This window comes from Sphaerodactylus townsendi, linkage group LG02, assembly GCF_021028975.2.
Source record: "Sphaerodactylus townsendi isolate TG3544 linkage group LG02, MPM_Stown_v2.3, whole genome shotgun sequence".
In the NCBI taxonomy this organism is placed as follows: Eukaryota; Metazoa; Chordata; class Lepidosauria; order Squamata; family Sphaerodactylidae; genus Sphaerodactylus; species Sphaerodactylus townsendi.
This window is the reverse complement of record NC_059426.1, coordinates 153009316-153035966: the sequence shown is the minus strand read 5'-3', so window position 1 is coordinate 153035966 and position 26651 is coordinate 153009316. Positions and strand designations below refer to the sequence as shown.

The 26651-nt window shown below is 44.4% G+C and overlaps 1 protein-coding gene across 1 annotated transcript in view; it reads left to right on the top strand.

Annotated features, from left to right (window-relative positions):
• Positions 1-218: 218 nt before the first annotated feature.
• The window catches only part of CATSPERB (cation channel sperm associated auxiliary subunit beta), a 72603-nt gene continuing 46170 nt past the window's right edge, over positions 219-26651 (top strand). The window contains exons 1-9 of the mRNA XM_048484628.1: positions 219-236; positions 1783-1935; positions 2562-2622; positions 5346-5441; positions 8886-9023; positions 14081-14199; positions 16444-16476; positions 17246-17312; positions 18887-18933. Of these exons, the coding sequence (XP_048340585.1) occupies positions 219-236; positions 1783-1935; positions 2562-2622; positions 5346-5441; positions 8886-9023; positions 14081-14199; positions 16444-16476; positions 17246-17312; positions 18887-18933 (732 nt within the window). The remainder of the gene's footprint in view (positions 237-1782; positions 1936-2561; positions 2623-5345; positions 5442-8885; positions 9024-14080; positions 14200-16443; positions 16477-17245; positions 17313-18886; positions 18934-26651) is intronic.

The following is a 26651-nucleotide window of genomic DNA, read 5'->3' as shown; positions in this document are numbered from 1 at the left end:
GAATTGCATTATACCATCCTGAGATCCTTCCAGTTCCCAAATCCCCCTCACCTCGGGTTTCACTCCTAAGATCTCCAGGTATTTTCCAACCTGAAGCCGGCAATTGCTTAAATTTCTTTCACTGAAATTATTGACCAGCATATTTAAATTCAGCTGAATGCTCAGTTAGGCTACCCTTCACTGAAGTATTTTGACACACTTTATGAGTGTTTTATGCAATGGACGAGGAGCTGAAAGTAAGGGATAAATTCTCCCATCTCACGTTTGCCAAGTTTCCAAAACATTTGCACACAGCTGTGGTCTTGACTGAGCAATAAGGATCAGTATAAATGTAGGACTGTAAGTTTCAGATGCACTTTTGCTGGCATATTACTTCTGTTGTTTGTCTGACCCCAAAACCCACCCCCTAATATTACATATCTTTTCAGCATAGTTTTAGCTTGGACGGGACCATTCCGTGTATTGAGGGTGACTGGCCCAGATAAATTTTGCAACTGCATTTTAAATGCTTGAAGAATTTTTCTTGGCAAGATAAAAATACATTCCAATAATCATGGATCACATTAAAAGAAGAAGAAGAGGAAAGTCAGATGAGCTGCCTAATTTATGATGGGAGATATAAGACTGCTGCTTTATTTATTAAATATTTATATTCCACTTTTATCCCAAAGAGATTCAAAGTTAGGTCATAAAAACCCGCTGAAATCTAATTTTACAAAATATAGTACAAACAACAAAAGAGCAAACTGTTTACCTTATGATAATAACTGACTTCCACTCACAAGTCACCAAAAACACATTTGAAAACCTCCCTTAAAGAGGCCCCTAGATCTCTGAAAGTTTGTGGCACATAGCACATCTTCAGAAAGCCCATGTGTAAAGTAGGAATAGCCAATGAAAAGCCTGCACAGAAACAGTCCTCACTAACATGAATGGAGGAATAGTTCTGATTTTCAAAGCTGGTTTCAAGAAGAGAAGGAAGGAAGCAGTCTGGTTGTTGGCAGCAGTCCCAAACATAAAGCAGTCAGGTTTTCTGGATTACATCATGCCTATTTGTGATCCTTTTTCATGCGTTCATCCAGATAGATGCAGGTGAATCAGACATACAGCCTGATATTGAACAGTAAGTATACAATGATTAAACACTGTGCATTTTCACCTGCAACCCCAGTGCACTCCCAACTGGATAGGAAATTTGGTTAGCAAACACAGTTTAAATTCCTTCAAAACTGCACACTCCCTAATTAGTCACATTGCTGAACCTCATGTAGGACATCAGGCCCCACTCAATGCATCTCATTGGTTAAGACAACATGGACCTGGTGATCAGATTCCCCCCACTAACTGATGACCCCACACCACAAAATTTCTGGCTATGGTTTGGAAGAGACAAGGATGCAGAGAAGTTCTGGGTGAAACAAGGAAGCCAGAGAATTGTGGATTTAAATGGGGATCTTGGAACTGGTATCTTGAAACAACATTCCCCCTCTTTTTAAAACAAATTTCTTCTCCCCCTTCTTTTGAGAAAGTTTTCCTTTGTGGGAAAATTTTTCCTCAATGTACAGTACCATTTACAGAAAAGGCAAAAAACAGTTGGGAATTTGAGAACAGTAGCCATGTGAATTTGTGGCAGCCAAAGCAATAGTGTCTTAAAAGCTTAACAAATGTATTATTGTGTGAACAATTGGAGGTATCAGATTATCATTTAGGGCTTTTGATCATGCTAGATGTTGTAGACCTGTGATTCTCATATTAATGGCTGTTTTCTTCCTATTTTGATAGAGTGTCACCTGTCATTTATTTGACAAGGATGAGACCGATTCTGAACAAAACAGAAGGAAGAATCTAATACTGTATACTTCGGCAGGGCTATTTCCCACCATAGAGATCTTCAATAGTAGTTACTCAAAAGTGTTCTCCTTCAAAAGGCTTCTGGTAAAGCACAGCATTACTACAAACTTGTTAGAATTGTTAGAATTAGCAATTGGGTTGGGCAATGGAATCTTTCTAAGAATGACAAATTCCTCAAAACAATTTTTATGGAGCAAAACTTACTCCCGGCAATTGTCAAATGGAAGGTGGGTAGGAATCTAGCATCCTGATCACGAAACTTTTACTGCAAAATTTAGGAACATTTTGCATTTGTTTCAATACACAGCAAATGCCTCCTAGGTGCCTTGCTGGCTATACCACAGGGGCAGTTTACCAAAAGGAAGAGTTAGTGCCTGCTTTCTGCTATGCTTCAACACTCTTGTGTGCGTGTATGATGTGCCATCAAATCACTTTCTGACTCATGGTGACCCTTGTTCAGAACTTGCAAACTGAGGGCCTTTACAGAGTCAATCCATCTCAGGTTGTATCTTCCTCTTTTCCTGCTGCCTGCAACCTTTCCTGTCTTTTCAAGTGACTCTTGTCTTCTAATTATGTGACCAAAGTATGGCAATTCTTGTTGCAGATGGGAAGAAAATGTAAAATCAAATTGCATTGTAGTATATTTAAAATGTGTGACTCTAACAGGGTAAGACTTAGAATCTTTATTGCTGTAATTTCTGAAACAAAAGGCAGAAGATCAGTCTACCTGGTCTCTTGAAATTCCACGACACGACATTGCACATAATACAGGTGAGAGCTTGATATAATTTTGTTGCACTTCCCCTCAAATATTGATACTTACCTTAATCATTATCAGTGCTATGAAGTGGTTATTATCTTTTATGTATAGTTATCCTATCTTTTGCATTTCTAAATCTTGTGCATTTGTACACTGTGTTCTTCTTTCTCATTAATCCCTTAACTACTCAGAAACCCATTTAATGTGATTTTTTTTAAAAAAAGCAAGCCAGTCAAAGTTTAAGTTCTATTAATTCTAGAAATCCATTATCTATAACAGTAGTAACTAATCAACTATCTAATTCTGCCACAGGAATGGCTACAGTCAGAAAGCCTCTAAGGATTTTAATCTATTATCTATAACGGTACTAATTAATCAACTCTCTAATCCCATCACTGGAATTTCGGCATTCAGAAACTCTGTAAGGATTTTAACCTGGGAAAAAACCAACTTCCCATTTGAACAGTCTCCAGTTACTGTATTTGCAGTCTGTATATACAATGACTTTCTTTTCTGTGACCCAATAACATATCTGATATAGTCATGCACTATATAGCTTTGGGCTGGGGAATATATACTCAAGACATTTTCTTTAATAAAACTGAGTGCCATTTGTTTATTTCAAAAATACCAAATTATAATATATATAATTAGCAGACCTATGACATCTTGGGCATGGAAATGGTGTTCAGCTACTGTCACATGCCAATTCACCGATTAATTAATTTATTACTATGTCCATATGCTGGCTTTCCCTTACTGTTCAAGGTGGAACACAATTCTAAATTATAGCAATTATAAATTAAAATTACAATTTTTAAAAAATTACAATTACAATTCTAAATTAAATTAATACCCCTGAATAGCATTAAACAGTGCTCTGAATGACTCTGATCAGTCCTGATTTAGATATAAGCATGTACTTAAGAAACCCTAGGCATCAGTTAGCTTAACTATATCAGATCTTTTCATCCCTGGAGAGAGGTACATCTCAACAATGTTTCTCACTATGGATACAGTATGCAAGTGATACTTGTCAAATAATCTTTGCTTCCATTTATCCTTTATTACAGCATAACTATTTGCATTTTTAACATTGGATTACTCAACAGAAAATTATATAACTCTTTACTTCTGCATTGATAATTAAGTTTCAGGTTGGTCTACAATAGAAGAACAAAATTTTCAAGGCACAAGCTTTCAAAAGTGAAAGCTCCTTTTGTCAGATATAAGTAGAAATGGAGGTCCCTGGGCCTTTATATCCCATTCACAAGGAGGAAAGCAATTACACAAGTCCATAAAAGTATCTTATCCAAAGATAAGACCACGTGCATGCATTTCATTCGACTGAGCAGTACATAGACAGGACCATGTCCATTCAACAACATAGATCCCTCTTTGTCCCCTTCACAAAGTCCTCTCTGCACAAACAAATGTCCACAACATCAGTAGCATGGAAACTCTGGGGAAACATTGCTTTAACCTGTAAGCGACTTATAGGTTTTTGTGAACCCATTCTAATAGAAGTGACACATCTTTGGCAGCTCCCTGAGTGAGAGCTTCCCTGGAAGAGATACACAGTGTGACCCCCTAAGACTTTACATAATAGGTTTCTTCACCAAGGCAGTCTTTGGACAATGTGACTTCCAAAAGATTTTACAACCCTGCAAAGCCAGCATCAGGGTGTAATTAGCTGCGCACTCAGGTGCCTTCCTTCCTGGAAGCTAGAGAAGGGAATTCTGCATTCACCTGTGAATTCCTGTTCTCCTCAACAGCTAGTCTGACCTGTCCTTAGTACAGAACCATCTCAAGATTTTCAGTGCTTTATTTCTATCGGCAGAAAGATGTTCCTTCATACAAGTTTGATTCCTTTTCCTTGTTCTCTCTCTCCTGACCTTATGTCTTTCACTTTCGGGATTCACTTTCAGAAAAGGAAGGTGGGGGGGGGGTTTTTTGCACAAGTTCACCTTTTTCAGTTGTTTCTTTATAAATTGATTTGCTATTAGAAATTATTCAACTATTGTGGAGAAATTATTCAACTATTGTGGGGAAAGTCCCCTCCTCCTCTGGTTGATTTTAAGGATTATTTTCACAGCCCCAAAGGTAGAACCTAAAACTCATTGTCCGTGCCCTCCTTCCCTCAAAGAAAACCAAAATTCTCAGGTAAGTCTCTTTTCCACTTTGTTATACCAAATAATTGGTGATGAAAATAATTTTAAAATCTTTGTTTATATTAGCCTGGAAAAATGTTTATGATATTCAGGAAAAAAGCATGAGAAAGGATCTTTGTTTATTCTTCAGAAAGGTATAGAGCAACATTCTTTATAGCAGGACTTCCAACATTATTGATCCTATGGATACTTTTAGAATTTTGAGTACTATTATTCAGCACAAGAACAAATTAATTCCCTTGGGGAGGGATTATTATCCAATCCAGAAAATGAGGCCAATCACAAGATGATGAAAGGTTCTTCCAAGCCAAGTGTTCTATGATAGAGGCAGGGAAATCCAAATGGGTCATACCTGAAGATGTAGTGGAATGGCTTCTGGGTTCTTCTGAAGCATCTTTGGCTCCAATGAAGTACCCACAGGTATCAAGTTAACAATCAGTGTTTTATAGGAAAAATCTACTAACAGCACACCAAAATGGCTCAAGTATGAAAAGAACTTATGACTTCATTCTTGTCTGTTTGTATGGCTAATATGTCTTCTTTTGTTTATACTGTTCATGCAGATATTGCTCCAATAGAACAGTGGTATGCAAAATTTGATATGCATCATGGATTACATATGTTTACTACTGAAGGAACTGTACTGGATGTTGCTCGAGGTAAACCATAACTTGTGTAGACTGGTGTTTTCACAAATTGTTATGACTATGGCCAAGTTAATCACTTTGTATCCTCCTGAACATATTCATACATTGACTGTTGGCTTTCTCAACTGTATTTGCAAAAAAAGTCCCACTGGCTTAGGCATCCTTTTCATAAATTGCCTCATATTAAAGAAAAGTGAAGATGTAGTTCTGTGGTGGATGTAGCATGTTGTATTGCAGGCAGGCAGGAGCTAGAGTTTGGCTGCACAAGCCAGAGTCAAGGTGGGCAGCACATGAGATATAGTCAACCAATCTGGAGTCTCCACTGCTTCACTGTGAAGGTATGTTGGGGCAGTGGAAACTGAGCGGGGTGAGTACAATTTCAGTGCTTGCCCTGGGTGCCACTTTCTGTAGCTACACCTCTGGGAGACCACCACAGAATATTGGGGTGGTTATGCAGAGCAAGGCAAGGGCACGCTGCCACTGTCAGTCTCTTGAAAGCACTATTGGTTTTCCATAAGTCAGCTGCGACTTGATTGCACTTTATACACCCAACAGGCTGAGGAGAGTATACAAATGGAAGACATAGCAAGTGGGCTTAATTGGAGACCAAAGGATGGTGTGGAACCAGGTTTAGGATTATGGCTGTTGCTGTAAGAAGCCATTGTCTTTGTTTGCTTTGTAAGCTGTTTTGATTAAATCATGTTCAACTGGTTGTGAAGATGCCAGCCACAGAAGCAGGCGAAACATTAGGAACAAGATCTGCCAGACCACGGCCACATAACCCGGAAAACCCACTACAACCAGTTGAATCCAGCCATGAAAGCCTTCCACAAATCATGCTCACATTAAAAAGATTCCTTGTTTCTGTAGCCTCTGGCAAAACAGCATCTGCAGAGTTTTGAGGGTTATATGCTCTGCTACAACAAAACTTTCTAAGCCACCTTGCAAATGGGTAAGATCAATAGTTGCCCATTCTTGTTCATGCTCAGTGATGGCTCACATCTTATGGAACAGCCTGCCTGGGGAAGTCAGCCAGGCTTCCACCCTCCTCTTATTCTGCGGAAGATTCAGAATCATAATGTTGAAGAGGGCATTTTGAAAAGTTTAGAACTGTGGGAGAATGAGCAGCCCAAGAGAACATCTTTATAATGGAATAATCCATCGCAGTGGTTAATGTAGGTATCGCCTGCTTGCACTGCATCGTGTACATTGTACATTGTCTTTACCTTGTAATCCACTTTCTGTTATCTGCCTTAGATGGCTTGTCATTTGCAGCGTTCCTCAATGTAATCCTAGTCCTACTGCATTGTTCATTGGTTGTCTTCTACTGTTTGACTGGCACACGTCATCCATGTTCAGTCTCAGCAAGGAAGATGGGCTATAAATAAATATATAATTGCATGATGTGGCTCTCATGAGGCTCTATTTATACACACTAGAAAGTCTTCATGTTTATTAAGGAGTGAGGATTTTGTATCATACATGCAGTGGGAATGTTGTGCCTCTCAGATACATACCAGCTCTTCTCTGTGACCAAAGGAATTTTTTTGCATACCAGTGGCACTGGTATAGGCTCCATTGTAAAACAAAAAAAAGCATTACTTACCTGGCTGCAGGTAAGTTTCACAGAGCATGTGTGGGAAGGAAACATTTTTAAAAGACTGCAAGAAAAGATGCAAACAACTGGGTGTGGAAGTTCCATCACCAAAGCCCACATCTTAGAATTCACAGTGGTGATGAATATAATCTGAAAAATCCTCACTATGCGGAAGCAGCCCTTGTCAAAGTCAAGTAGCCAATAAAAAAATTAAACAGCAAAAAGTGAGCGTGGAGGAGAGACAACTTTTTAAGTATTGTGGTATTGTCCATAAAAACAATCGCCATTATCCAGAAAGCAATCCAAGCTTTTTGCTTCATTAAACAGCCAGTTCGGATAACAAGCCACTAGTAAGTCAGGAGCATTTCAAGAGCAATATGCCCAAGAAAATTGCTACCGTATATGAAATATTATGTAAAGAGCCTTCTGCACTTTCAACTACCAAAAAGGAGCACCTGAGGAAGCAATCCTAAGGAGCTCTTACTCCCAAGTAAGTGCCTTACGATCACAGCTTTTATCCATTAGGTTTATTTCCCATATAGTCATGTGTCTGAAAAGTCAATCCTCTTCTCGTGAATGAATACCTGCATGAATGTGTAGCATGGACCCAAGCATACTTATGTAGAAGAAAATCCCTCCGAGTTTAATACGGCTTACTTTCTAACAAATGAGAAGTGGTTTGCATACTTAGTTCTTTTTAGTTCTTCATATAAAATCAGTGTGATTTTAGAAAGTCTAGAATTAGATATTTTATTTGTAGATGCTCACTAGGAAAAGCTTGATTGATTTAAACTGCAAATTACACCATAAATTAATATACTTTTTTTTTAGTTTTAGTTAACAGAATAAGGCATTTTAACTCTTGTTGGGGAAAACAAGAACACAGGGATGGCTTGTGAACCTATGCGGTAGTGCTGACTAGTACTTTTTTGTTTTTTAAAGTGCCAGAACTCATATATAAAATGTCCCAATTTTTACCTATCCCTTCTCCTTCTGCAGATTGCTACTAGGCTGTTCCTCAGACCCCCTCTGTCTGGCTGAGTGGGCTTACAAATGAGGATCAGGACTTGGAGAGTCCTCAAAAAGGTGCTGGTACTAATGTAGAAGACAGCTGGTTTTTGTAAACCCCCCCCCCCTTTCTCTCCTGTAAGGAGTCTCAAAGTGACTTACAAACTACTTCCTTTCTCCCCACACCAGACACCTTGTGAGGTAGGTGGGATTGAAAGAGTTCTGAGAGAACTGTGACTTGCCCAAGATTACCCAGCTGGCTTCACATGGAGAAGTGAGGAATCAAACTCAGTTCTTTAACTTACAGTCTCTCTCTTAATCACTACACCATGTTGGCTCTCTAGGGCCCACCAGCACCAAGCAAAAAAACAAACCCAAAACCCCTCTCTGATGCTGATTGGGGAATATAAAGAACTTCATAATATTTCTAGCAAAGTGTAGGAATATGTATCTCAGTGGCCCAGAAATGACTTCATTGTGGTTCATGGTGTGGATCTACATTTCTTTTTTCTTTAATAGCTCTTAGTATGGTAAGATGGAGTTTCTGTAGACTTCAACTTTGGTGGGAGAGAGGGATACCAAATTCCGCTGCTTTGGCTGAAAACTTTTTAAAAATTGTTTCATTGCACCTCTTAGGTGTTTGGATTGCCAGTTTAATTATCGACTCCCCTCTATTTTTCAATGTGTGCACGATAGTGGTTTGGGCAAATAAGCACCTGTGTTTAACCCAGATACCCACAGATTTCAATATATATTCTAGTACTCTGAACCACTCTTTCTTTTTTTGAAGCCTAAGTGAAATATATTCCAGCTTTCTTTTTCATTAAATCACATTTTTCTTCTTTTCACAGAACCTATTCTTCAGTGGACGTTTAAGGAAGTGAATATAACAGCATTGATACCCAATGTCATAAATATGATAGTAACAAAAAGTCCTTGTGCAAGTGATGTGGCTATACTTGGTCTGTCATTCAATAACAAAGCTAAAGGTAAGTGCTGTATTCAATATACAAGTGTAGGCAGCATCTACAGAACTGAACAGCTTCTGCTTCTCAGGGGTATCTGCTAGATAATGCAAAGTCTGCTGCATAGAAATATGTCTCCAGGGTCAGGCTCAATGGGACATTATAAGGGCCTTTCCCCACTTTTCCCTCGGCCGCCGTCACTGCGTGCAATTCCCAGCGCGCGGCATCCCCATCAAAAGGCGTCCTTTGTAAGAGCGCCAGGGATGCCTCGTGCTGAGGGGGCGCGACAGCGGCAGCGTCCGGGCAGCTGCGCTGTCGCCGCCCCTCTTGTGGGGAGTGCAGGGGGACCCCGCGCTACTCTCCTCAAGTAGCGCGGCACTTAAGGTAAGTGGGGAAAGGCCCATTAGATGATTAATAATTCTGACTCCACATATACACCTGAAGGCAAGATCTTCCGTTGATTTTTACTAAGCCTCTGGGTGTCTGTTGGTCAAGCTGCTGATATTTGGTCATGGCTCCTGGTTGCTGGAGAAGTTGTTAAGGTCATTGGCACCATCCCTTTCAGAGGGGCAGAATTGGAGATACGTCAGCAGATGCTTCAGCAGATTGGGATCTCGGTCTCAAGGAAGGGAGAAAGCTGACTCGTGGTGGTGGTGGTGGTGGTGACGGCGGCGGCGGCAGGCAGGCAGGCAGGCAGGCAGGCAGGCAGATATTATTCTTCACTGAGAAATTACCGAGGCTACAGCTGAGCTTGCATGCTCCGATGGCACAGGAAGATGCACTCTGGGTGGCAACTGGCAAGGCATTCCACTCATTGGCCTCAAGAGGGTGCCTGCATTCTAGATCTAGAAGAGAATTTTGCTGGAACACTATACAGAGAGTGTAGTGTTTACACCGCCTCTGAGACAAGCCAGACTTGAAAATTCAGAAGTTCAACTGGAACAACACTGGAACAACTTACACCCTTAGAACAAACAGACTGTACATACCAGTCTGTTTGTTCTACAGGGTGAAAGTTGTTCCAGTGTTGTTCCAGTTGAACTTCTGAATGTCCGGCAGCCTGCACATTCAAATACGCATCGTCCTGAGTCTCTGCCTGCTGTATCAGCATAATTCTCGGATGGAGAGTAAGTGCTGTCTTCAGATTCTGAGTCACATGACAAAGCTTCTGAGGCCTCCCTACATCTCTGGTTACAGAACAAAAGCTTCCCTCACCATGATAGGACAAATTGTACACTGAACAGATCACAAAAATGGTTGATGCATAGGGATCGGTAACGAAATGACCACCACCACCACTATTTGGGCTACTGGGCTCTACTGCTCAGGCCCAGTGATTTTGGCAATGCTGCCAGTGCTTAGTGTAGGTGACAAAGAGTGCATGGGACAGAAGAATTCAAATTAACCAAGTGTATGGCAGAAATGACAGCGTATATTCACCATTGTGGCTTCTGTGCAGACCCACCTTGGGACTGTTCATGCACAGAGCCAGTGAGGGAAAGATCTCAAGCTTTTCTTCTCCAGAGGGACTTCTGCCATTAGGCATCCTTGCGCATTTCCCACCGAACGGTAACATGCCTTTTGTTATGCTGTGAAAGGTGTGATTTTTCTGAGGTACATGAATAGTTTATTGCTGGCCTCACTGCTACTCTGGGGTGTGAGTTAGTGTGGGCTGAAGATGGTATTGTTCAAGAAGTGTGAAGGGTGTAGGTCTAAAATGGCCAAAACTGATGACCACATCTGTTGCATTATTTGCCTTGGTGAGGGCCACAATGTGGCGGGATGTAAGATCTGTCAGCAGTTTACTCCCAAGGTGAGACATGACAGAGCAGTTAAGCTTAAGGCAACGGTGTATGAAAAGGCCCTTTCAGCATTTGATATACCAGTGTGATAGGTGTCTTCAACAGGGGAAAAGAAAGCGAAATCACCCTCTGTGTCCTCAGCGTGGTTGGTTTGAGCAGAGGCTTCAACAGAGAATCAGCTTTTTGGCTAGATAAGAGGTGGAAGGTGTTGGATAATGCAAGAAAGCCATTATCAAAAATGTGTAATGCTAAATGGATGCATTTTCTAGCATACGCAAGGGACTGAGGTTGGTATACAATGGCCTGCTCCGTGATGAATTTATGTAAATACATCCTAAAACTTCAGGCTGAAAGAACAGGCTTTTCTCCACAGTGCGTCACAGTGGCCATTTAATCGTGTCATTTTAAGGTGAACGGTTGCTGGCGGTAATGAGAACATGTAATGCTAACCAGACGTTTTGATTCCCACCTTCAATTTGCAAAGTCATTGTGCACTGCATAGCTTCCAAATGTGGAGAAAATATTTTGTGGGTGCCTCTGTTAGGCTGCCTTATTGATAGCAATTAAATTGTATACTGTGGTTCTGTTTTCTCATGTCTATTTATTTTATTCATAGGAATATATATAGGAGTTTCTTGGACTGGATTTACCACTCGGAATACTTTTTGGAGTAATTTGACCCATAACATTTGTGCTCTTGTTGACTTTGGTAATACCTTCTAATTCTCAATACCTTGTTTATATTTGTATTTGTTTCTTTTTATGTCTAATATGCCATATTGCATGGACTTAGGGAATGTAACATTTTTGTGGTGATATTAAAACACACAGTTCCACAGTCCAAATATTTTGAATCTAAATCAGGCAAAGAGAAAAGTGGGGGGAGAATGAGGAACAACCAAAATATGAGCAACAGAATTCCTTTCCAAAATTGATGTCTCCAGTATTATTGCTAGTAATGCACCATTGTGTCCTTATGATTTCAGATTTTCCCTGTTTGTGGGGAGACTTAACACAATTATGCTGTAGTGTATATGACCTTCAGGAGTATGTTGCCCATGAGGTTATGGGGAATGCAAAAAAGGGAGGAAGAGAGATGGAGGACTAGAAGGGCAAGAACTGTGAAAAAAGGAAGAATAGTAAAGCTATCTTGTTTTGTTTTAAATCCTCTCGAAAGTCTGGTCTTTCCAAGAAGCAAGCCACGTAACATGGCCTCAGAATTCAGGCCCAAGATGCAGCCATGAGTGAGCTAAGCAGCACCCAAGAATGCTAGGATAAATGGGAAACACATTTACTGTTGCTCTTTGGGTCTGGTCACTGCTATGTTTGCTGATGTCAGCATCCTAATCCCCTACTAGAATCGATCCCAGGTGCCTTCCTGGCCACTGCTCCTTACTTTGATAATTTTGTAAAGGTAAAGAGCAATGAAAGAATGACCTAAGGAAATAACAGAAACTAAGCATCTCTTTTTATATTAAAAATGTTTCACCACAAAACATGTTAAATAGTTAAATAAACTGTGTAACTCTCTGTATCCTGTCTTATTGGGTTACTTACTACCTTACTGGATAATGTTATATCACATTGATCTTTCGTTGAGAAGCTGGGATCCCAGACTTAATTGTGGCCCAACCTAAGAAAATTCCAAGTCCATTACCACTTTCTTTTGTCTCTGTCATTTTTATTATTATTTAAGTTTCTTTTAAGAAAGGCCAAAGAATAAAACAGAAATACAGAATTTAGAAAAACAGAAATTGAGCCTGGATAAAAGAAGAAAAAGAGAGAGAGGAAGGGAGAGATCACATACATACAATTTAAGAAGTGCCTTCTATCTTATAAATTGCGATTAGAAGGTAGACTTCTAAGACTATGGATATACATTACGCTGAATACAGAGGTGGGATCCAGCAGGTTCTCACCAGTTCCCGAGAGTGGGTTACTAATTATTTGTGTGTGCCGAGAGGGGGTTACTAATTGGGTCCGCTTTCCCATCTCCACGCTCTCACCACCCTGAGAGGCATACCGCCTTTGAACGTGAAGGTTCCATATAGCAATTGCAACTAATAATGTAACTCCCTGAACTGGGTTAATCCCTTTCAGGTACTGCAGTTCATTGATTCTCAGCCTTTCGTACCTTTTATCTCACCAGTCTCTATTAAAGAACCTGTGTGTTTCACCATTGCTGTGTTCAGATTTGTGAGTTGGGGCATTTTCTATAATGTGATGATGATTTAGAAATAACCTGGTGCAAAAAAAAATTGTTGTTACAGGTAAATTGAAATTGAAATCGCGGTGGCTAAACCCTTATGGGGGGGCATCAAACTCAGAGTTTGCTTGGGGCTCAGGTTTGCCCTACGATGCAACCTCTATAACGCCACTAACAAATTGCAGGGCTGCGCTGAAGGAGACCTATTGCCCTAAAGTACATGGATCCCACCACTGGCTGAATACACTTATCCACCCCAGCATACTTGCATGAGAGCTTTTCCACTGATCAGCTGATAGTTGATAAACAATTGCTGAGGAATACAGTACAGAAACAGGTGTGCAGGTCAGGACTATAAGCAAGAGTGATAAGATTATGAGGAGGGAGAGACAGTACTATCCTTGGTTTTTCAATAAATGTTTAAGAATACAAAGCAGCAGGGACATTGCAAGAAAAAGAACACGTTTGAACAGGGACTCTGGTATGTTTCATTCAAATCAATATGCTTCTGTGGCATGATTTAATGTGTATAACTAGGGTAAAGAGCTATTTAGTTTTAAACAGGTCAAAAAGTCTTTCCATAGCTGTTATATTGATTGGTCAGAACACTGGAAAACAAGAACAATTTCTTTTCTACTGACAAATTGGGTATATTACACACTTGATCTTAGCCAAAAGGCCGAGAAGCGATAATTGGGTATATTATTGTTTGTATTCTTACATTGTGTTATATCTTTGTAATGAATAGAATTAGGATCTTTTTTTAAATGAATGCTGAAAATCTAGAGAGAGGACTAGGCTTTGTCACTGAGGAGACAGACCCACCTGAGTCCTATAGCACCAGCCTTGCCTCAAATGCACACCTAGTACATGAAATCACTATCCAGTTTGTGCATCTTGGCCATCAAGTTTGATGAATGGATAGAATCGGACTTCAAAAAGGGAGAGAGAGAAAGGAGTCACATTTATTATTTTAAAATGCTCATTTAATTTAGCATGTCTGTACAAAGTAATGGTAGAAGATAGGAATGGAACTGTGACCATTATTTATAATGTCTTTTCTCTTTTATAAGACTGTGACGATCTTCAACTTTTGAATGTCGTTTTAACCAACACTCGTATAGTCTTTCTTACTACACTGGGACTATTTATCAGTGAAGATTTGCGCTATGGAAACTTCAGTGAATTAAAAGTACGTAAATATGTTTTGATTGACACATATTTTAAAAATCTAGCTGTCACAGTAAGTTCATCCCTCATAGTGATTCACAAGGCAGCCCTACTCAGAATCTCACTTAAATCTATTCAGTGAAGTGCACTCTTGGGAAAATGTCCTTAGGGTTGCAGTATTAATTTGTATAAAGGAACCACAAGTCCATTCATGTACATTTTATGCACTAAGATAACGATGAGACTTAAGGTGCGTCCACATTGGTTTCTGTGTTCTGGGATGTATCCCAGATGCTTCTGGTACCTTTGGGTATAGGATGGGATAAAAATACATACAAATAAATGAAATAAATATGGTGCAGTGTGGATTTACTTTAATATTTTTAGTGAGCAAAAGGATTTATTCTGAAAATAACATACGCTATAGTGTCCTTGCAATTTTTTCAACATACATTCAGAGGCTATTTGCAAGCAGGTGAATAGCAGCCTGCCATTTAAACTGCAGGATGAGCCCTGTCCTCACAGGGACATCTGTTGGTAAGGAAGGGTTGCAAATGGATTCACTGGTCAAGAATATGTTGTGGCTCTTAATCTCAAGCAGATCCATTAGTGGAAAAGACTCTGGTTTGCTGAGTGGAGTCTAATGCCACAGACCCCAACCTCCAAACGATCAGGTTTTTTCCAGGGAATCTAACCTTTGTAGTCTGCAGATAAGCTGTAACTCTGGGGATCCCCATGTCACAGTTGAAGTTTGGCATCCCTATGGCACATGGCAAGAGCTCCTTCTGTACCTGGATAGAGACCTTGGCCAGGATCCATGGCTGGTGAAGCCAGAGGGACTTAGGTTTTTGAGACTAGGTTCAGGCACAGTTCTGTGGGCAACCATTGTGATGGTGAGGAATTCCCTCCCTCTCCATCCACCATGTTTCCTCAGACCTAACTCTGCATGACTGGCCCCAATTATGTTACTGTGATGGTAACATGGCTACACCCAATCACAAGTGTACACAGATTATAAATTCATTCTCAAATGCTGTTCCCAGTTGCAGTGAGGTGATGGTAGGGTGCACTCACCCTGATATGGCCTGCAAGTGCCATAAATATGATGCTGTAGGCCATATGGGATAGCTCTGTCCTGCACCTGCTCATAGCCATCACTGAAGCCCCTAATGGGGTCATGACTGAGCACACAGTGGGCCCTGGGTGAGCAGGGGCTGGCTGTAGCCCAAATCTTTCATGGGCTGGTAGAAGGTGGAAAGGCCACTTCCACTGTGAGTGCCACCGTTGCTGAAAGTGCACAGGAGAACAATTCACTAGACCTACAATGTGTTTTCCCTCAACCAGGCAAACAACAAATTCTGGGGAGAAGAGAATTTAAATGTTCTGCAACCATGATTCAAATTGCCTTCCCTTTACCAGCAATCTCTTCTTCTTCTTTTCAAAGCAAAATATCTAGTCACAAGATTCGTGTAGTCTCAGCTAATTTCATCCTCTGAAATTAATTTTTTTCTTAGTATTAGGAAAACCACTTAATTTTAGTGTGTAAGCTGCAGTTAAAGGTAAATTGGCAGCCAGTCTAAGCTCAAGAAGAACCAAGCAAGTTGTTTTCTGAAGCAGACTACATATTACACCATGGTTGCATTTCAGAAAACCCTGGCTGATCCTTCTCCATTTAGAGACCTCTCTGCACTGGAAGAGTAATTGGGAAAGGGACTGATTTTCCTGTCAACCACTTTTTAACTGAAGCCCTCATCTGCTTCCCCTTCCCCTCTTTTTTAAAAAATAGAGAATGTAGGTCTGGGATGCTGGTAGGCCTTTTGAGCAGCTGTGCTCTGCAAAGGTTAAGGGGCTTTAAGAGCTTTAGAATCATGTGCCATTGCTCCACTCAGATTTGCTCCACTCAAACTCTATCAGTTTGCAGTGTAAATGTAAAACTTTCATTTGTCAAATATTTGTTTACATTACAGGTATCTCTCTCCTCTTCCTCCCCTGAATTAACATAAATGGAGTAAGAGATGCTCAAAGACAATTTAAACCTTATGTGAAAATGTTTTTAATGGTACAATCCCTTCAATCGCCAGATGGCTTTGGGCAAATCTCTGATTTCACATCCTGATCCCAAACCCAGTGGGGTTTTATTGGTGAAGACCAGCATTTTGCATTGTAGCCAGAAATGCAGTGGCAACAGTTTTTATTCTGCCAAGGTGGCATATTCCAGCTGCTCAGTCAGTAATGTGTATAATTTTACTATCCTGTTTTCTTCTAGTTCGACAAACCAAACTTCTGTGGATTTGAAATGGTGAGAAATCATTAAATGTTGCTTTTAGCATAACCGTACTATGCAGGAGAACTCAAATGATTTGGACTTTGTTTTTTTTCTCCTGGCATTTATTTTGATATACCTTATTTCCAAGGAAGTGCTCTCATTATCACAACTTATACTGCTCATAAACGGTTTCACCCCACAACTTCTGTTGTGTAAAAATAATGAAAAGAAGGGCTGCCACTACTTGCCAGTGTTCATAAATTAACACTTCTTCCTTGATTAAGAACTATTTTTTCTCCCAGCAGTAAGATCCCACAAATTACCTTCTCATACCAGTACCTCTCCAATGTGGTAGGCAGATAATTTTTTCCCTTGGCATTTATTGGGTCCTTTGCATGTTGTCTTCTCTTTCTTTACCAAGCTCAGATCTTTCTGCTGCCTCAAGTACAAAAACCTTTATTAGGCATAAAATACCAAAAGACAGAAATCACAGGGGGGAAAAAAGGCAAACAGACCAAGAAAAAATAGGTTAGGTAATCTGCTGTCTCACACCTAGGTAGTGCTTCCTGCATCCTTCAGTGTATTTTCATGGTGATGACCTCTCTAGATAAGCAGCCACCACTAATAATGCCATTACTCCTCTCTTTCATGCTTTTGCTGTTTCCCTCATCTCCAGCAAGGTAGCGGGGCAACAGAAATGGGGTCCATAATCCAGTGAATCCTTTAGAGTCTTATCGGCTGTATTTAACAAACTACAAGAATAATTGTACCAACGGTAATGACTTATTTCTCTTTCTCACAGGACGATTACATGAAAGCAAAAATATGGTATAGCGTCCAGTGCCTGGCTAACCAAGAAAACTATGAAGGTGAGGAAAACATATCTGCAAGCAATGAAAACGTGTATGAAATGTAGCTGGGATAGTAACTTATTATAAACTGAAACATCATAAGGTGGATAGTTTATGGTAAAGCTACACTTCTATGGCAAAGCTACACAGCTTTTAAAAGTGTGAATGTATGTTTATTTAAGTGTTTAGATGACATAAAGTTTGCAAATTAACCAAGCGAGTTTTTAAAATTGATATTTTCATTGAACATTCCGATTTTTTTGAACATGATTACAGCATTATAATGGCTTAAATTTAAGTATCGAGGTTTCTATTTGACCAGGGCTGAATAAAGTTCCAAACCTTGGCACCACATCCTACTGCCTCTGGCTTTGGAGGGGGCTGTTTGTCACTTTAATCATAACAAAGAATATCAAAAATAGTAATTACAAATTTTTCATACTTATGACTATCTGCTGGTCCCAACCAATACAGCCCATATTTTAACTGTATCTTCACTTCTGTCCTTAACAGGACAATCTTGCCATTCTCTGATGCTTCCCAACAGAGCTGTAGCTTATTAAAGCAATGCCCAGAACTCATCCTGAATGCCGTGCCCCGCCCCCCACAGCTGCACCAGCCTGATTGGCCATGCCCCGAAACTCCATGGAGAGTTGGAGTGCAGGGACAGCCACCCCACCCTGATCTCCACATGGAGTTTGGAGCAGCCTGTTTGCTGCTGGCCTCAGCTAGCCAGGTTCAGCTTTAAACTGCCAGCTGAAGCTTGCAATTTAAAGGTGGGCCCAAGCATTGTTGCAGGCAGCAGCAAACTGAGTACTGAAAGCTGACTGGCCCTGCACTCAAACTCCATGTGGAGTTTGGGGATGAGGCCAGCTTGGCTGGCCCCCTCCTATGTTCCACATGGAGTTTGGGAATAGGGCCAGCCCTGCTGGCTAATGTTTAACTGCATCCCAGCCCCATGCAGTTGTGAGGGGGGGGGTTAGAGCAGTGCACCCCCAGGAAGTGGTGCCCACGGCTCTAGCCCCTTCATGCCGCCCCTTGCTACACCTGTGCTTCCCACTCCTGGGCCTTAACATAATATTTATTGACATGCATGTATTGTATAAGCAGCAATCTAGTACAGACCATATTAGTCTGTAATGTCTATGTTCTTTGTCATTCTGTAAGATCGTTCTATTCTGAGTTTTTAGTTCTCTATTTGACCAGTTCAGGGTTTCGAGTTCAGAGACCAGGTGAGCTTTGATTCTGATATCTTCCATAACCTTTTTAGTCAAGAGTAGCAACTATTTCCCTATATCTCTGACCATATTTGCAATATTGGATTTACAATGCAAGCCTAAGCAGAATTACTGAACTGTAAGATGAGTGAAATATAACTCTGCTTAGGGTTGTAAACTAATGGAAAGATCCCAAACAGAATCCTCCTTGGATTTATTCCATGGAATTTAAGCAGAGGGAAATGTTTTTAGGATTACACTGTTAGCGACATAACCACTTAATAATTAGTTGCCAAGAAGATTTCTTAACGTTTCTCATTGCTGTTTGCAAATCCTTACTGACTTTTGAGTAATACATTTCTCCTTTTCTTTCAGTGGATTATATTTCTCTCACATTCAACAAACTTAAAACATTAAGTCAGGTAAGAGAAAAAAAACCTTAATGTATATTAGATGCATATATTTGGGAATTGATTATTCAGTTCAGGACAGCAGCTGAAATGTGGCGCAGAATTTGATTTCCTGACAATTGTAGTTGTACCCACAAGGTCCCAGGGAAGAGACGACACACGGAGATTTCATCTGGTGGAGAGAGCCAGCAAGCAGGAAGTGCGGGATCCCGTGATCCTGGCAACTCTGCCGTGCGCTCGCCCCTCACACCTTTTATTAGGGTTTCAATGGGGGCGTGTAAAAGGGGTCGGGCAGGCGGGAGAACGGGAGGTTGGGAGATCAGGAGAGCGGGAGATCATCATGTGATGTATGATCTCATCGGGCTGCTACGTGCGGGAGGAAGCATCCATGTCTGGGCCTAATCTTCCCCTGAGGGCAACTAGAACCTTTGTGTCCGCATGTGGGACACCTGGTGACTGCGAGTCAGGCAGTTCATGACCTGTGACTCATGGGGGAGCGGGGGTTGGGGGAGCGTGTGGCCGGAAGGCTGTAGCCGGCACCGGCATGCCTAAGCGCCTCCTCTCTAATGGGTTCTGCCGAGTCCGCGAGGGCTCACCCCTACATCTCCTCGTTTCTTATATTTTAGGAAGGAAGCCGAATTAGTTGGGGCAATTTAGGGGGATGCTTGCCTCCCCAGGGACTTGCCTCAAGCTGGCTGGAGTTGTTTTGTGCAGCATGAGGACCTGGTTGGGCGCGAGAGGGGAAAGTCAAGGGGTTTCTTACAAATGTTACAGGCAAAGGCAGATACACACTGAACAAGGCAAGATCCAACAACAAGGCACACAATCAAACCAATGAAGAATTGTACAATAGCACTTAACCATCCCCCCCGGCAGCCAGCTCCAAAGGGCTGACCACCAGTGAGGAGCAACACATGCGTGATTTCAAACTAGATACAACATCTTGCGTAACTTCACGAACTTTCAAATGAATCAACAGATGGGAATTGTCGGAGAGATTAAAACAACACATATTATGTACATTCTTCACAACCTTGGTGATGCAGTAATAACAAATAATCCAACAGCTGCATCGATTATCTAAAGTCGCTTGGCGAATGGTTCTTGTTGCTTTCGAGGAGGCCGAAGAGCATCCGGAGGCGGTGGAGGTGGAACTAATAAAGGACCCTTCGCGAGGCACAGGCCAGCCGGCCAATAGTCTTAATGCGTTGTAGGTGCGCGAGTCCGAGGACTCCCACCAAGGGAGGTCGTGATAGAAACATACCTACGGCTTTGAGAAAGGGCGACCGAGTCGCCACTGCAGGCAGGGTCGAGGGAAATCCGGGCGGAGCGGCGACGGCGCTTTGGATTCTCGGGGTGGAGCTCTGAGGAGCAGGGGGAAGGGGATGGGAGGACGGCTACGGCAACTATTAAGATCCGGGAGGGGTGACCGAACGTCACCTGACAGGAGGCAGCAGGGCAAGCAGTTGATTTGTGACGCTGTGGAACTTGCAGCAATGTAACCGCGAGAGACGCGATAACTTGTCCGAGGCCCCGAAGCGTCCTGGGGCGGCTTCCAGTGTTAGTAGCGGTAGCTCTCGAGTTTGCTGGAGTCGCAGTCCTGAATTCCTTCCGGGTCGTCCGGGCCTTCGGGCTGCTCCGGTGTTGGCGGCAGCTCCGTCGAGGCAGCGGGGCAGGGTTCTCCAGGGGGATCCGCTTCACCTCCGGGATGGGTTTGGTTTTCTTCTGGTGCCGCCCCATGAGCTGGCCGGACGTGACGGGCTGGGATCCAAAGAGGACCTGTAGGGAGAAGGACTGAAGCATACCCCCTTCCCCAGGTTATGAGAGGGGCCGGGCCCCGCCAAGCCCAGTCTGGGAGCTGGCGGTAATAGACCTGGGCGTGGGGGAGGGGCTCTGATTGCCTAAAGTGCCTCTCTACGGGGGAGATCTGCTGCTCGGAGGGTAGGGCAAGCAAGTTTAGGTGATTGATGGTAAATAACACTTTTGATACCGTTTGCTGGATGAGCCCTAAATTGGGGGGGGGCGCCTATTCCCCTTTCTTTAGTTTGTTTAGCTAAAATTTCTTTGAAAGAGCGGTTGGCTCACATTCGGCGCATGCCGCCTGGCCAGTGCTGTTATAGGGGATTCCGTGTGTTAAGACGATTCCCCAGTTGGTGCAGAACTGGAGCATGGCGGCGGAGGAATACGCGGGCGCGTTGTCAGTTTTGAGGCGAAGGGGGCGCCCCATAACTGTGATACATGCGAAGAGGTGTTGGAGAACGTGTTTGGTAGTTTCCCCGCGAAGTGGTGTGGCCCAAATGTACCCGGAGTATGTGTCTGTAGTTACGTGTAGGTGTTTCCATGGGGCCAGAGCCGGGACTATTGTTACGTCCATCTGCCACAGTTCGTTGGCCTGACTTCCCCTTAGGTTGACTCCTGGGTCTGAAGAGGAGCCGAGGCGTGAGCATTGGGCACATGATTTTACGATAGACTGCGCTTGGTTGAGGGGGATGTGACATGAACGAGCGAGGGCTTTTGCACCCTGATGGAAGAAATCATGAGATTGAAAAGGATCCGAAAAGAGGGAGGAGACGTGGGTGGCGTCCGCTCGTCGGTTCCCCTCGCTAAGGGGTCCTGGGAGCGGTGTGTGGCTGCGCATGTGGCCCACAAAGTAGCTAGAAGTTCTGGATGCTAGCAAGTTTTGTAGCGTTAGGAAGAGACTCATGAGATTTGGGTCGATCCGGGGGGCGACGTAAGCCCCGGGCAGGTGGGTGATCACATGCGCCACATATTGTGAATCGACCAAGAGGTTGAAGGGCTGGGGGAAGGTTCAAAAAGCCAGGATGGCCGCAGCGAGCTCGCTCCGTTGAGCTGAGGCTTGGGGCGGCGTGTAAGCCGTCTGCCATTGCCCGGCTTGTTGAAAGGCGATGGCGCCAACGCGCTTGCTGCCATCGGCAAAGACCATGAGAGCGTCCCGGAGCGGAATAGAGGCCGCCAGGGGTTGGACTGGGCAAGGGTTAGAATGAAGGAGGGTAAAGCGTGGGTCTGGGGGAAGATGAAAGAGGATTTCCCCTATACTGAAACCACCTCCAAGGCCAGCCTGTAAAGGAAGAGGAAGTGTTCCAAAGGTGTTGGAAATCCTGTTCTGTTAAGAGGAACGATGATCTTGTCCGGTCCCCACCCACTGACCCATTACCAAAGCAGTTAGAAGCGTCCTTTTGGTTGATGAAGGTCCAGCGATAGAGCTGGCCCGGGGTAGAAAAAAGATTTCTGGTAGGAGCATGGAGGCAAAAGTATAGCGGCATTCCACTAAGAAGGTTTGTGGAGGTTTTGTGTATCCCAAGACTCCGGTTGGAAGAGAGGGGGTGTTTAAGAGAAAGAGAGAGAGAGGCTGGTCCCGGAGAGGGACTCGATCCACCCATCGGCAGGCCAGGACCTCTTTTATTGCTTGAAAGGCGTTCCTGTGTTTTTGAGTGAGCTGGATTTTGTCCCCGGGGTCTTTGGCGAGCAGAAGCAACGAAAAGAGGGGGCTGAGTAGGGAGGTGGTGAGGGCGAAGAAGGGACGAGCCCAATTAAGGGTCCCGAGGAGCTGTTGCAGTTGAAGAAGTGTGAGCGCGTCTGGGATTTGCAACTCTGGAATTTAGGGTAGGAAGGGCCGGAGTAAGCAGTGGGAGGGAGCTTATGCCCTAGGTACAGAAAGCGGCTCCTTCCATTGCACCTTTTCGGAGGCAATGTGTAGACGGATTGCTGTAGCGATGTCCAGCGAGCAAGCGCCACCCATTAATGGAGGATTGTGGGTGCAGCGACCAGGATGTCATCCATGTAATGGATGATTAGGGCTTCCAAGGGGTCCCCTAAAAGCGTGAAAATATGGGGCCGGAAATTGGTGAACAAAGGAAATACTGACACAAAGGATGGGGCTGTTGAGCATCCCCGCTTGGGGCAAGACTCTCCCACTGATGATACCTGGCGGTAGGCTGCTGATGGTTAAGAACAGCAGGTACGGTTAAGGCAGAGAACGTCAATTCGGTCTCCAGGGGAAAGAGGGATGCACCCAAAGAAGCAGTCAGCAGGATCAATGACCAGGACCACCTGATACTCAGAAGGAATGAGATTGGGGTTAGGAAGGCCGCATTAGAAGGGGGCCCATATGCTGGAAACAATGCACGCATTTACCGCTCTCAAGTCTTAGAGTAGCTGCACCATCGGACGTTTTTCTTTGCGATTCACGAACACTGGGGTGTTCCGCGGGGAAGTGGGGATTTCAATGGCGGCGGCTGTCAGCTGTTCTTCTACCAACTGGTGCGCTGGCGGCGGCTTTTAACTGGAACAGCGGCCACTGTTTCCGCCAAGACGGGGGTCTCCACTTGACCCATGTAAGGGGGAGGGCGGTGAAACCCGGAAGCTTACTCATCTTCTAGTCACACGGTGCTTCGAGCTGGCTGTTGAGGATTCTCCCCCCACGAGTCGATGTGAAAACGCCACAAGAAAGGCAGCGGCGGACTGTGAATTTACACCACTACAGAGCCCCGAATGTAGCCGAGGGGCTACCAGTGGACGTCCCTGCTGCCGCTACGGTAAAGTTGATGATGAGACTCCGGTGGTCACCTGGGCGCAAATTAATGGCTTCTAATGAGCAGCTGACGGGCATTTCAGCGGGGAGGGCAGGAGGGTCAAACTTTAGGTAGCTGATTCTGCGAGGCAGCTCCCGTAGAGGGCATTACTCGCCAGGCTGCGAGGTAGTTCCTAAGGCTGTAAGGTCAGCGTCCCCTGGAGCGACAGACAACTACGGCGCTCAATAAGGTGGAGGCCTACGTTGGAATTGCTAACTTACGACCTTTTCGGAGGAGAACAGAATCATCCCACACTGGGCTGGAAGCGATGAGGACCTCACAGAGGGGTTTTTTGGGGGGCGTGAGTCTCGGTTTTAGGAATTACGCCTTTGTACCCTCCCCTCTGGTCCTGGTTGGGGGGGCCGCCCGGCGGACCCTTTTCCCGGGGACCCTCGCCCCCTGGGTGCGAACCCTCCCCCGTCAGGGTCGTAAGCCCTCCCGCCGGGCAGCCTGCAGTCTCCCCGGAAGTGTCCCCGCCTGCCGTAGCTGAAGTGTCCGCTCTTGGGTCACCCCCGAGCGGTGGAAAGCGCCGCGGCTAAGAGACTGGCCTGATAGGTGAGGATGATATCCTAGCAGGGCCTAAACGCATATCGACCAGCTCGGGGTTCTTTCCTAAACCCGCGATTGCCCTGCGGCACTCAGCGGATGACGTTTATAACTGGCGAAGCGCATAAGGAACTCGATGTTAAGGCTGCGATGCGTTTGTATTTCTACCTCTGCGGAACCTCCTGGAACTCATGCAGGAACTCAACGCCGGACTCCTGAGGCCTTTGCCGGATGTTGGAGAAGCTCTGAATTACTTAGGTTGCCCGGGGGCGGGAACCCATAAAAACGCAAAGCGCAATCGGATGACGGTAAGGGGTTGTACCTCCCGGCCAGGTTCTTCTATTGCATCGGGGAAGAAGCGAAGCCCTCGCGTAATATAGAGCTGGCTGTCGTCGGTGTAGAGCACCTTCCGAGGCCGCTCCTCTACTTGTGCATTGCCGGTGATTTCGCTCTCCCAGACAACATACTGCGTAGGACTTAAGAGCAATAATGAAAAGTGTAGTTTTCCAGTCCTCGGGAACCATTATGCGATTCCGCATGGCGGCTTCTAACATACTACCTCTCACATAGGGGCTGGTGATCCCCATATCCGATATTGCCTTGCGTATTGCCCCGACGTGGTCAGATGCTTAATTATATGGAGCTGGAGCAAATTAAGCGAGGAGGTGGCATCGTCTTCGTCAGGGACACTTCCTTCCTCTGCAGATGTGCGTGGGTAATACGCTCTGCTAGGAGTTTTGCCAAAGCCTTCAGCGCCATTACGTGAAAGCATTGTGAAGATGCGGTGGCTTCAAGCGCGAGGAGAAGCGGAACAGAAGGCGAGAGCAAGAAGAAGGAGCTGACTACTGGCGCAAGGAAGCCTGAAGTGGGAGAGTTTGAATGAGAGGAGGAGGAAGCAGAAGTGGAGGCGGGAGTAGGACAGAGCGTTACTGTTTAGTGGATAGAGAAAATTCCGGGCTTGGAAATTGAAGGTGAAAGATCAAGGAGGAAGATCCGCATGGCAAAAGACTTACCATGAGACCACCTGCAGAGCTGATGGCGACACTGTCTGTCTCCACGTCGAAGTAACTTAGCGGAAACATCGGCGTAGCGGGGCTCTCTGTGCAGAAAGTGCGCCCGATGTTTTCCCAGTCCTTAAAAGATTGAATGTCCACTGCCTTTCTGGGTACCATGGACATTTGCCTATCCGGTCATTCATGCGTACGTAATCTCCTCAACCAAACTGATCGCGCGAAACTCCCCTCTCTTCTGGATTGACCCTGCGGCGTTTAAGCTAAGCTTTCAGTTTCTCCTAGCGCGATTAAGCAATAAAAGCGTACTGCAAAGCGCCCATGCTTCCACCGGTTGGTTTTGATCAGGCGAAGTGTCCAAGAACGCGGATCCCTGGATGCGCCCGATCGCGCCGGATGTGAATTTCGGTACCGAGGGGGTGGGCCCCTGGATGCGCCGACCCAGCGGACGATCGGTACGAAGCCCTTTCCCAGAAGCGACCCGGTAGAGTCCTGGCCCGGAGGATTGAGGATTCCCGGGTTTCACGCACCAGCTTGTAGTGGTACCCACGAGGTCCAGGGGAAGAAGGCTGATACGCGGAGATTTCATCCTGGTGGAGAGAGCCAGCAAGCAGGAAGTCGCGGGGATCCCGTGATCCCGCTGGCAACTCTGCCGTGCACTTGCCCCTACTTACCTTTTATTAGAGGTTTCAATGGAAGTGTAAAGAGGGAGGTCAGGCCAGGTGGGAGAGCGGAGGTCGGGAGATCAGGGAAGAGCCGGGGAGATCATCATGTGATGTATGATCTCATCGGGCTGCTACGTGCGGGAGGAAGCATCCATGTCTGGGCCTAATCTTCACCTGAGGGCAGGAGCCTTTGTGTCCCTTTGTGTAGGACACCTGGTGACTGCGAGTCAGGCAGTTCATGACCCGTGACTCATGGGGGAGCGGGGGTTGGGGGAGCGTGTGGCCCGGAAGGCCGTAGCCGGCACCGGCATGCCTAGCGCTCCTCCTACGGTTCTGCCGGGTCCGCGGGCTCACCCCTACATCAATCTTTGCAGTAGTTCAAACAATGTTTGACCCTTGATAGCTGCAATCAAAGTTTTGACATGTTTGATAAAATCTCAAAAATCAAAAGGGGACTGGAGTAACATTTCCATCAAGGGGTTAGTCTCACTAGCTTTGATGAAGACTGATCCACAGACTGGTGCACTGGAATTACCTTTGTCAATGGTCGCTTGCATCATATGCTGCTAAAGAAATATGAAGTCAGCTACCTCCTACATGGCTGCCATAAGTTTGCTGTGACAGCCAGGGCCGGGGGTGGGGGGTGGGTGACCAGGCAATGGAGAATAGACTTTGGTGCGAAGTGTACTCTAAAAATTTAGTAGCTAGTGTGTATTTAATAGCATCTGCACTTCTGGATTCAAGGATCCAGGGTCACTGAGAGGCTGAAGAGACTTGCCAGAATTGTGGCTGAGAAGGACAATCAATAAGATCCTGAAAATCCATGTTGGTGGATGGAATAGGTGAAGCAAATGGTAAATACACCAAGACTACAAGTCCAAAAGAACAAGCATAGGAACCAGCGTTGAGGCACAGTT